This window comes from Capricornis sumatraensis, chromosome 13 (genome assembly GCF_032405125.1).
Source record: "Capricornis sumatraensis isolate serow.1 chromosome 13, serow.2, whole genome shotgun sequence".
Classification (NCBI taxonomy): Eukaryota; Metazoa; Chordata; class Mammalia; order Artiodactyla; family Bovidae; genus Capricornis; species Capricornis sumatraensis.
The window spans coordinates 11,239,256-11,252,017 of record NC_091081.1 but is presented as its reverse complement, the minus strand read 5'-3'; the positions used below and the strand labels follow the sequence as shown (position 1 = coordinate 11,252,017).

Below are 12,762 nucleotides of genomic sequence, written 5' to 3'. Positions count from 1 at the left end.
TGTCTGACCCTTTGCAATCCTATGGACTGTAACCCGCCAGGCTCCTCTATCCTTGGAATTCTCCAGGCAAGAATACTGGAGTGGGTTGCCATGCTCTCCTCCAGGGGATCTTCCAGACCCAAGGATTGAACCTGCGTCTCCTGTGACTCTTGCATTGTAGGCGGATTCTTTACTGCTGAGCTACTGGGGAAGCTCTAAAAATGCTTAAGGTGGTAATGTTATTTTCTATATATTTTTCTCAAATCAAAAGTAGATAGAACAAAATAAACAAAAATAGCCATGGACATAATAGAGGAGGAAAGTCATCGAAAATGGGTGGGGAGCGACTTCGCTGGTCCAGTGGTTAATAATCCATTTTCCAATGCAGAGGGGGCAGGTTCAATCCCTGGTTGGGGAAGATCCCACATGACATGGGCCAACTAAACCTGTGTGTTACAACTCCTGGGCCCGTTCCACAACTACAGAGAAGCCTGTTTGCCCCATCAAGGAGGCCACGCAACACAACGAAAGAGCCCAGGTGCTGCAACAGAAATCCTGCAGGCTGCAACTGAAGACCCAACAAAGAAATAGTTTTTAAAACATTTTAAAAAGAAAAAAAGTGGATGAGGAGTTGGATAAATGCACGAACTGAACATGAGCAAGTGGAAACTTTCAAGCCCCAATAAAAATGTTTCATTACTAAATGGGGATGATTTAAACTACTGAATTTTGCTGATACACAATAGCTGTTAAGAAATCTGCTGCAAAGGCAGGAGTAAACCCTGTAAATCTTGATCTCTTCCCCAGCCTTTGCTCATGAGGCCGCTCTGCACCGGTGCTTAAAATCAGACCATACACCACTGGGCAGTGAAAAGAAATGTCCCTAGGGGATCAGGCCCCCCGCCCCCCCACCCCCTCCAGCTACTGCTACACATCTATAGGGTTCTTTCTGGGCACTGCTGGTGCAGGAGGCTAATGCGCTTTGCCAGCTGTACTTAAATTAGTAACGAGGACAGCATGAAGATGTCAGCTTGCAAGCCATTCAAGCAAATTGAAAAGTCTGGAAAGATGGTTACACTGGTGGTAGTTGTTAATGCATTAAGTCATAAGTCTAACACTAACATTATGTTACCTAACATGCAATCAGCTTTGACAGCCACCAGAAACCCAGAGTCACTGCTTGTGTAAAGCAGCAGGGCCATGGGGAAGACAAAACCCTTCAATTTTTTTTTTTTTTTAACATTTTGAACAGACTGATTTTCCATTTGGATTTTGCCGATGTCTCTGCTATTTGCTCATAAGATTTTATGGACACTCTGTAATCTTCTCCAAAAATGTAAATAAAATAGTATGTAATTCACTTTAATTACATATTTTTAACTGTTAAAATAACCAATTTTGAGAGGAGGTCCAGTGCCCAAGTGGGCCTCTAGGGGCCGACCGGCCGCCTGCGCAAGACTTTCCCTTGGGGCAGCAGCTCCCCAGCAGGACTACCCCGACCCTGGGTGCCGAGGAACTGCTGAGCAGCCGGGACTGTCATCCTGCCCTGCCGCTCCCCCCGGGCTTCCATCCCCACCCCGGGCCCAACTACCCTCCCTTCCTGCCCGACCAGATGCAGCCGCAGGTCCCACCGCTGCATTACCAAGAGCTCATGCCACCCGGTTCCTGCATGCCGGAGGAGCCCAAACCAAAGAGGGGAAGGCGGTCGTGGCCCCGGAAAAGGACGGCCACTCACACTTGTGATTATGCAGGCTGCGGCAAAACCTACACGAAGAGTTCTCATCTCAAGGCACACCTGCGCACCCACACAGGTGAGAGACCTTACCACTGTGACTGGGATGGTTGTGGGTGGAAGTTTGCCCGCTCAGATGAACTGACCAGGCACTATCGCAAACACACTGGGGACCGCCCCTTCCAGTGCCAGAAATGCGACCGGGCATTCTCGAGGTCGGACCACCTCGCCTTACATATGAAGAGGCACTTTTAAATCCCCAAACAGTGGATGTGACCCACACTGCCAGAAGAGAATTCAGTATTTTTTACCTTTCACACTGTCTTCCCGGTGAGGGGAGGAACCGAGCTGGAAAGCACTACAATCATGGTCAAGTTCCCAACAAGTCAACTTGTGAATGGATAATCAGGAGACACAAGGAAACCAAAAGACAAACTCAAGAAAAGAAAAGAAAAACAGATGGGGTCTGTGACTGGATCTTCTATCATTCCAATTCTAAATCCAACTTGAATATATATATATTCCTGGACTTACAAAACGCCAAGGGGGTGACTGGAAGTTGTGGATATCAGGGTATAAATTAGATCTGAGAGTTGGGGGGAGGGAAGACCAGAACCCCTTGAGAAGTGTTTTAATGCAATATAAGCATAAAGATCACCTTGTATTCTGTTTGCCTTCTAAAAACCATTATGACGATCTTAGAAGAGGAAGAAATTCAGGTACAGAAAATGGTGTTTAATAGCCTAAACGATGGTGCTTGGTAAGTCTTGGTTCTAAAGGTACCAAATGAGGCCAAAGTTCTCAAACTGCTGCATACTTTAACAAGGAAAATCTATTTTTGTCTTCCTATCTACATTTATGACCTAAGTCAGGTAAATACACCTGGTTTACTTTAATCTTTTTATGCAGACAGTCTGTTATGCACTGTGGTTTCAGATGTGCAATAATTTGTACAATGGTTTATTCCCAAGTATGCCTTAAGCAGAACAAATGTTTTTTTCTATATAGTTCCTTGCCTTAATAAATATGTAATATAAATTTAAGCAAACTTCTATTTTGTATATTTGTAAACTACAAAGTAAAAAAATGAACATTTTGTGGAGTTTGTATTTTGCATACTCAAGGTGAGAATTAAGTTTTAAATAAACCTATAATATTTAAAAAAATAACCAATTTTTATAAATAGATATAAGAAGCAGTTTTTCTGACTGCTAAAATTATTTTATAATAAACACAATAAATGTTAGCATTTGTGAAGAGTCTAAAAGAGATGACAAAGCTCAGACTGAAGGGAAGAGAAAATCATTTAAGACGTGAGTTCCTACTACACTCAATTTGTGGTTATGTTTTTTTGGTTTTACTTAAAACAGTATTTCTACTGTTTTAAAAGTTCTTTATGACCTTAGTGTCAGGAAACATTAGTCCCATTTAGCAGGATAAATTTTTAAATTAATTTTTATTGCAGTATAGTTGTTATACAATTTTTAGTTTCTACTGTACAGCAAAGTGAATCAGCTATATGTATTCATATATCCCCTATTTTTTGGATTTCATTCCCAGTTAGGTAACCACAGAGCACTGAGTGGAGTTCCCTGAGCCATACAGTAGGTTCTCATCAGTTTATACATATAAACTATATATTTATAAATAGAGTTTATCTGTTTTATTCATAGTATTAATAGTATATATACATGTCAATCCCAGTCTCCCAATTCATCCTCCCCACCGCAGGATAAAATTTTTATATTAAATGTAAAACCCAGTTTTGAGCATTGGTTTTTAAGGGAGACAAATATACCTGAGTACATCATGAGAAACGCTGGGCTGGAGGAAGCACAAGCTGGATTCAAGATTGCCGGGAGAAATATCAATAACCTCAGATATGCAGATGACACCATCCTTATGGCAGAAAGTGAAGAATAACTAAAAATCCTCTTGATGAAAGTGAAAGAGGAGAGTGAAAAAGTTGGCTGAAAGCTCAACATTCAGAAAACGAAGATCATGGCATCTGGTCCCATCACTTCATGGGAAATAGATGGGGAAACAGTGGAAACAGTGTCAGACTTTATTTTGGGGGGCTCCAAAATCACTGCAGATGGTGATTGCAGCCATGAAATTAAAAGATGCTTACTCCTTGGAAGGAAAGTTATGACCAACCTAGATAGCATATTCAAAAGCAGAGACATTACTTTGCCAACAAAGGTCTGTCTAGTCAAGGCTATGGTTTTTCCAGTGGTCATGTATGGATGTGAGAGTTGGACTGTGAAGAAAGCTGAAGAATTGATGCTTTCGATGCTTTTGAACTGTGGTGTTGGAGAAGACTCTTGAGAGTCCCTTGGACTGCAAGGAGATCCAACCAGTCCATCCTAAAGGAGATCAGTCCTGGGTGTTCATTGGAAGGACTGATGTTGAAGCTGAAACTCCAATACTTTGGCCACCTCATGCAAAGAGTTGAGTCATTGGAAAAGACCCTGATGCTGGGAGGGATTGGGGACAGGAGGACAAGGGGACGATAGAGGATGAGATGGCTGGATGGCATCACCGACTTGATCCACATGAGTTTGGGTGAGTTCCAGGAGTTCGTAATGGACAGGGAGGCCTGGCATGCTGTGGTTCATGGGGTCGCAAAGAGTCGGACACGACTGAGCAACTGAATTGTAATGAACTGAACTGAACTGACTCCTTGGAAGGAAAGTTATGACCAACTTAGACAGCGTATTAAAAAGCAGAGACATTACTTTGCCAACAAAGGTCCGTCATCTAGTCAAGGCTATGATTTTTCCAATGGTCATGTATGGGTGTGAGAGTTGGACTATAAAGAAAGCTGAGTGCCGAAGAATTAAAGTTTTGAACTGTGGTGTTGGAGAAGACTCTTGAGAGTCCCTTGGACTGCAAGGAGATCCAACCAGTCCATCCTAAAGGAGGTCAGTCCTGGGTGGAAGGACTGATATTGAAGCTGAAGCTCCAATACTTTGGCCACCTGATGCAAAGAGCTGACTCATTTGAAAAGGCCTTGATGCTGGGAAAGATTGAGGGCAGGAGGAGCAGGGGAAGACAGAGGATGAGATGGTTGGATGGCATCAACGACTTGATGGATATGGGTTTGGGTGAACTCTGGGAGTTGGTGACGGTTAGGGAGGCCTGGCATGCTGCGGTTCATGGGGTCGCAAAGAGCTGGACATGACTGAGCAACTGAGCTGAACTGAACTGATGTACAGATAACAGTAACTGCAGTGGAAGGGTCTAGAATCATTTTATGTGCTAAATGATTAGTAAGCCTAGCAATACTAACTTAGAGAAAATTTGAGAGACAAATGTTCATGTTAAAGTACTTGAAGAGTGATTGGTTAAAAGATAAATTCTGTTTCTATGACACCAATGGTAGAAATATGGCTCCTGGATAGAAATTAGACCAGAGAAATATTTTGGCTATTATAAAGGTTAACATTCCTATTGCTAGTAGGAATTTTTAAGTCACATACTAAGGTACATGAAATGTAGTTTTGTTTTTTCTGTCAGATTTTATCTCAAGTCTCCAAGTGCAGGAAAAATGTCATTTCAAGGAAAATCAGATCAGTTCACAATTCCTCAAATAGGGAGCATTTTTCTTGCTACAGATACACCAAGCGTGCACCAGGGCACAGGCATTAGTTAGGGATTCAGAATCAGGCTATTCTCAAGCCACAGATGACAGGTCCTGAGGGGGATAGGCAGTGGTGATTTCAGGTAAGTATGGTCCAGGGACACTTTAAATCTTATACTCTTTCTATTTCTTTGCCTCTCTCTCCCCTCAGTTCACAGAATCTTTATGGATTCAGGGAATAGGAGGAGGCAGGATAGAAAGGAATTGGGTTACTTATTCATCCAGATCCTTCTCGAAGAACTTGACATTTTGAAGTCTTGTTTTGTTTGAAGTCACCCATTTGAGGGGATGGAAGCTTCAGACTGTTCTTCTAGTGGCCCCAGTGGATGAGATTCTTGGGGTGAGAGGTATGAGGAAGGAACCCACCATAAACAGCAATAAAGTTTTCCCTGACAAATGTTGTTCTAGGCACTCACATTTTATCCCTACTTAGCCCTGTGAGATAAACAGATTTATAGCATAACAGCACTATCAAAATATTATCAAAACAAAACCAAACATCATTACTAACATCACTAACATACAGCCCATATTAAAATGTCCCCTACAACCCCAAAGGTGATTTGATAACATTTTATAAAAGTCCAGCATCTAGTTAAATTTCCATATGACATCTGGTGATTAAATTTTTTTAGCTTATGCTGATGATAATCTCTGAATAAATTATTATATTAAAGGTTGCAAAATGCTGATTGTATATGGTCAATCATCCTGTGCTTATTTGGTGTTTTTTTTAAAAATTTATCTTCATATTTATTTTAACCTGTAGTGAAAGTAGTGAAACTGTTAATCACTTTGTCATGTCTCTTTTCAACCCCTTGCCTGCCAGGCTTCTCTGCCAGTGGAATTATCCAGGCAAGAATACTGGAGTGGGTAGCCATTTCGTTCTCCAGGAGATCTTCCGGACCCAGGGATCAAACCCCAGTCTCCCACATTGCAGGCAGATTCTGTCTGAGCCACTAGGGAAGTCCATTTAAGCTATAGAAACATGGCAAAAGGGATTTCTCTAGCGGTCCAATGGTTAAGACTCCATGCTTCCACTGTAGGGGGTATGGGTTTTATTCCTTGGTCGAGGAACAACTTGGCAAAAAAAAAAAAAAAAAGACATAAATAAATTTGTAAAACAAAGCAGAAACACCCCTTCTTTTAAAAAGAAACATAGCAAAATCTGTTTTACTTTTTTAATGTGTTTTCCCTCCAGTTTTATTGAGATATAATTGGCATATATCATTGTATAGATTTAAAGTTTACAGCATAATGATTGGACTGACATATGTCATGAAATGATTATAATAGGTTTAGTGAACACCCATCATCTCATTTAGATTCAGCAGAAAAGAAATAGAAAAAAATTTTTCCTTGTGATGAGAGCTCTTAGAATTTATCCTCTTAACTTCCAGGGCAGCAGTATTAAATTATCTTTGTCATGTTATACTTCATACTGCTAGCGCTTAAAACTGGAAGTTTGTACCTTTTGACTAAATCTGATCTCTTTTTCAATTAGTTTGTTTTTGAAGTATAACTGACCTATGACAGATAAGTGGTTCTATTGTATCGGTTTACAAGGTTAATATCTCTGATATCACAGCTTTAAAGAAGCACAGCTGAGATCTGAAACTATAGCTGCCTCATCCAAAGCTTGTAAGTTAATATTTTTGGTTTTATGTACCACCACTGCTGTATGTACTAGGAATAAATCAGCATCAAACCATTATGCTCCCTTAGAATAGACTGTGTCAAAGAATTGAACTTTCTTGATCAACAGATACATTTAGGCAAGAATAGAAGTCCTTTTGGCTAAGACAGTTTCTATTGGGCAATAATCTGTAGCATTCACTTCAAATTAATAAAACATTAAATTTGGAAGGAAATGATCATTTAATCCAAACACACAAGAATGAGAAGCATGATTTTCCCTTCTAAGTCCATAAAATGCTTATTAGATTTTGAGTGCCTAGTAATCTTTATGAAATTGCACTAATGCTAAAACTGTGGCAACTGGGCATGGTTATACTGTGGCTGAGCACAAAGCCAACCAAAAAAACACCTTTACAAGCAAACAGCTCCACAGTCTGAACAGTGTCGGCTGAATTTTAGAATTGCTTGATCTGCTGCAGGGTAATAATTCAATCTCATAAAAAGGAGAATTTTTCAGAGTATATGAGCCATGGAGATTGGGCATAAGCAAACCATGGCTGAACACCCTACTGGTTGTGACAGGCCCAGCCTGACTCTGTTTGGGGGTGTGCCACGAGAGACTTGCTTCCAATGCACAGTAATCATAAATGGCCATATCCTCTGATGAAACAGAGGAGAAATTCTGCTCCACCCTCCTGTACCCAGAAGTGAGTAACAGCTAAGAGTTATTGCATTTATTATACTTGTTGCATAAGAAGGCAGAGTTGCACCTGGAGATGACTTACACCACTAAGTATTCTGTTTCCATTTTTCACACATGGAACACTAATTGATTTGAGAAACTGACAAATACTATTGAAGATTACAACACCTTAAAACAGAAAGCATAATGTCAAGGTCTTTGAACCTTCTCCCATCACATTTATAAGTGTGTGCAAGGGGCCATTTTAAAATATAGTATGTGTGCATGCATGCTAAGTCGCTTCAGTCGTGTCCAACTCTTTATAACCCTATGGACTGTAGCCCTTCGGGCTCCTCTGTCCGTGGGATTCTCCAGGCAAGAATATTGGAATGAATTGCCATTCCCTTCTCCAGAGGGTCTTGCCAACCCAGTGATTGAACCAGTGTCCCTTACATCTCTTGCGTTGACAGGCAGCTTCTTTACCACCAGCACCATATGGGAAGCCCAAAATATAGCCTATAAAATGCATATAATGTAATACATAATAGCAACTACCATTAAATGTAATAAATAACAGATAGCTATATTTGTCTCACCCACCCATTTGTCTAAAATATCACCATTTTGTGTTCTGTGTTCCTTGACTCCTAAAGGTAATTGCATAAATATCATCTATGTGTTGATGGCTCCCCAATGGACACCCTGAACTGAACCCTTTCCTGACTTCTAGATTCATATATGCAGGGCCTGATTGACATTTCCTTTTAAACTTAGCTCATTTTTCCCCTGGAAATGTTCCTTAAGCCATCAGGCAGTGTGGCTTCCTTTCCCTTTATCTAATCCTTTCACAAGTCAGTTCCCCTTTCAAATATATCCTGATTCTGTTCATTTTCATCTCCATCAGTTCATCTCATCAACCTTATCCTCTCTGCAGCTACCATGCTAGTACAAACTTCCATCACATTTTCTCCAGATTGTCTAATACCTTCAAATCTGCTTTCCTATTTCCACTCTTATCCCCCACCATTCTTTTACACAGGCAATCAAAATGATCACAGATAGATAGATAGATGATGGACAGATAGATCTATCCTTCCTGAGTTTTCAATGCACTTACTCCTCAGCAGTGCCTCTAAGGTCCCATGTGACCTGGCTCTCCTTCAACCATATCTCTGCTCATTCACTATGTTTTAGTGTCTCCTTTCTGTTCTGTAAACTCACAAAAACTATTTCCACATCAAGGCATATGCACATGTGCCCTCTGTCCAGAATGCTCTTTCCCCTGATCTCTGTACAACCACAGGATCATTCAGACTCCAGCTCAAGTGTCTCCTTAGAGAGGTTCTCTGAGCTCCAAACATAAAGCAGATCCCTCCTGGGGATTCACGTTTATCACATCACCCTGTTTGGGTTCAGTTCAGTTCAGTTCAGTCGCTCAGTCATGTCTGACTCTTTGCGACCCCATGAATCGCAGCACGCCAGGCCTCCCTGTCTATTACCAACTCCCGCAGTCCACCCAAACCCATGTCCATTGAGTCGGTGATGCCATCCAGCTATCTTATCCTCTGTCATCCCCTTCTCCTCCTGCCCCCAATCCCTCTAAGCATCAGGGTCTTTTCAAACGAGTCAGCTCTTTGCATCAGGTGGCCAAAGATTTGGAGTTGCAACTTCAACATCAGTCCTTCCAAAGAACATCCAGGACTCCTTTAGGATGGACTGATTGGATCTCCTTGCAGTCCAAGGGACTCTCAAGAGTTTTCTCCAACACCACACTTCAAACGCATAAATTCTTCATTTCTCAGCTTTCTTTGTGGTCCAACACTCACATCCATACATGACTACTGGAAAAACCATAGCCTTGACTAGACAGATCTTTGTTGGCAAAGTAATGTCTCTGCTTTTCAAAATGCTGTCTAGGTCGGTCATAACTTTCCTTCCAAGAAGTAAGCGTCTTTTAATTTCATGACTGCAGTCAACATTTGCAGTGATTTTGGAGCCCAGAAAAATAAAGTCAGCCACTGTTTCCACTGTTTCCCCATCTATTTGCCATGAAGTGATGGGACCAGATGCCATGATCTTCGTTTTCTGAATGTTGAGCTTTAAGCCAACTTTTTCACTCTCCTCTTTCAGTTTCATCAAGAGGCTCTTTAGTTCCTCTTCACTTTCTGCCATAAAGGTGGTGTCATCTGCATATCTGAGGTTATTGATCTTTCTCCCAGAAATCTTGATTCCAGCTTGTGCTTCTTCCAGCCCAGCGTTTCTCATGATGTACTCTGCACGGAAGTTAAATAAGCAGGATGACAATATACAGCCTTGACGTACTCTTTTTCCTATTTGGAACCAGTCTGTTGTTCCATGTCCAGTTCTAACTGTTGCTTCCTGACCTGCATATAGGTTTCTCAAGAGGCAGATCAGGTGGTCTGGTATCCCCATCTCTTTCAGAATTTTCCACAGTTTCTTGTGATCCACACAGTCAAGGGCTTTGGGATAGTCAATAAGGCAGAAATAGATGTTTTTCTGGAACTCTCTTGCTTTTTCGATGATCCAACGGATGTTGGCAATTTGATCTCTGGCTCCTCTGCCTTTTCTAAAACCAAACTGAACACCTGGAATTTCACGGTTCATGTATAGCTGAAGCCTGGCTTGGAGAACTTTAACCATTACTTTACTAGCTGTTTGGGTTAAATTACAGTGATTGGGTTTCCCTGGTAGCTCAGTGGTAAAGAATCCACCTCCAATGCAGGAGACTCAGGTTCAATCCCTGGGTCAGGAAGACCCCCTGGAAAAGGCAATGGGAACCTACTCCAGTAGTCTTGCCTGGAGAATCCCATGGACAGAGGAGCCTGATGGGCTACAGCCCATCGGGTCACAAAAGAGTCAGACATGATTTAGTGACTAAACAATTTTTTTAAGTATTTTTGTGTTATTTATTTAATGCATGTATTTGCGGCTGCACTGTGTTTCCGTTGTTGTGCACCGGCTCTCTTTAGTTTAGGAGCCTGGGCTTCTCACTGCGGTGGCTTCTCTTGGGCACAGGCTTTAGGTGCATGGGCTTCAGTCATTGCAGCGTGCAGCCTCAGCTGTTGCAGCCTTCGGACTTAGCTGCTCTGTGGCATGTGGGGTCTTCCCAGACCAGGGGTTGAGCCCATGTACCCTGCATTGGTAGGCAGATTCTCAACCATTGGCCCACCCGAAAGTCCTAAATTACAGTAACTTTTTATAAAATGTTCTAACTTACTTCTTTACTCACATATTGTCTATCTCCCACCATGAAAATGTGAGCCCCCTAGTCTTCATTTTGGCAGCACCTATACTAAATTTTGAACAATACAGAGAAGATTAGTGTGGCCTCTGAGCAAAGTGATATGCAAATTCATGAAGTGTTTCACATTTTTGGAGACATGGGTGGACCTAGAGACTGTCATACAGAGTGAAGTGTGACAGAGAGAGAAAAACAAATATTGTATATTAACATGTATATGTGGAATCTGGAAACATGTATAGATGACCTTATTTGCAAAGCAGAAATAGAGACACAGACACAGAGAACAAATGTAAGGACACCGAGGAAGTGAGAGGTGAGATGAGTTGGGAGATTGGGATTGACATATGTATACTATTGGTACAATGTATAACATAGTTAACTAATGAGAACCTACTGTATAACACAGCAAACTCTACCCAGTGCTCTGTAGTGACCTAAATGGGAAGGAAATCCCAAAAAGAGGGGGTATATGTGTATGTATGACAGATTGACTTTGCTGTACAGTAGAAACTAATACAACATTGTAAAGCAAATATACTCCAATAAAAATTAATTTTTTTAATTTTACTTTATTTTACTTTACAATGCTGTATTGGTTTTGCCATACCTCAACATGAATCCACCACAGGTGTACACATGTTCCCAATCCTGAACCCCCCTCCCCCCTCCCTCCCCATACCATCTTTCTGAGTCATCACAGTGCACCAGCCCCAACCATTCTGTATCCTGAAAAGAATGTGAGCCCCTTAAAGGCAGAGATCTATTTGGGTTGTTCACTACTGTATCCTCAGAGACTAGAACAGTGCCTAGAACATGGTGGGCAAACAATGTTATGTTGAATGCTTTGGCATTTCCTTAGAGCACAAAATGTTTCTCAAGGTAAAATACCTAGGTGAGGGCAGACTCTATTTGCTTCCTTACAATAAAACATGCAACCCAAAGACACAGATAGTAGAAGTTTCATCATTTGCTTTCTGAATAAACTCCTAGAAGCATCATAGTCCACCATTACAGATTAAATTTCTGTCTCTCAAAATTTAGTGATAATAGACATCTCAAGTTCATTGAGTCTGACTCTTGCTTTTCAGAAAAAGCATAAGTCTGGAAAATTAAATATGAAAAATTAAACAATTTCACTTTATTCTTTATGGACTTTTCTTGACTAGGCCTCAGACTTTGCCCCTAAGAACTGTACTTTTTAGCACAAATGGTTTTATCCATACTTAACTAAAAGACTTGAACAAACACAATTCAAAAGCATCAATTCTTTGGTGCTCAGCTTTCTTTATAGTCCAACTCTCACATACTTCATGTGAGATTTATAGTCTGACTCTCACATAATTCCATTTATAGTCCAACTCTCACATACTTCCATTTATAGTCCAACTCTCACATACTTCAGTTCACAACTGAACTGAACATAACATTGAAAAGCAAATGTACATCAATTTAAAAATAAATTTAAAAATTTATTTTTTAATCCATACTTCACTAAACGACTTGAACAAACACAATTTAAAAGCATCAATTCTTTGGCGCTCAGCTTTCTTTATAGTCCAACTCTCACACCCATACATGACTACTGGACTAATGTTAGTTTCTGCTATATGATAAAGCAAATCGGCTATATGTATACATATATCCACTATGGATAAATTTATACAACCATATGGAGATACAACCACTATGGAGAACAGTATGGAAGTTCCTTAAAAAACTAAAAATAGAACTACCGTATGACTCAGCAATTTGACTAGTGGGGCTATACCCAGAGAAAAGCAAAATTCAAAAAGACACAGGTACCCCGATATTCATTGCAGCAC

The 12,762-nt window shown here is 40.8% G+C and overlaps 1 protein-coding gene, 1 non-coding gene and 1 pseudogene across 2 annotated transcripts in view; all 3 read left to right on the top strand.

Annotated features, from left to right (window-relative positions):
* The window catches only part of LOC138089947 (Krueppel-like factor 4), a 46,405-nt gene extending 44,439 nt beyond the window's left edge, over nucleotides 1-1,966 (top strand). Inside the window, exon 4 of the mRNA XM_068985519.1 lies at nucleotides 1,385-1,966. Within this exon, the coding sequence (XP_068841620.1) occupies nucleotides 1,385-1,966 (582 nt within the window). The remainder of the gene's footprint in view (nucleotides 1-1,384) is intronic.
* Nucleotides 1,967-2,400: 434 nt separating this feature from the next.
* The window catches only part of LOC138089946 (acyl-protein thioesterase 1 pseudogene), a 45,877-nt pseudogene continuing 35,515 nt past the window's right edge, over nucleotides 2,401-12,762 (top strand).
* Nucleotides 10,964-11,069, top strand: LOC138090020 (U6 spliceosomal RNA). The gene has a single exon (XR_011145846.1). It is a non-coding gene; the product is annotated as a U6 spliceosomal RNA (small nuclear RNA).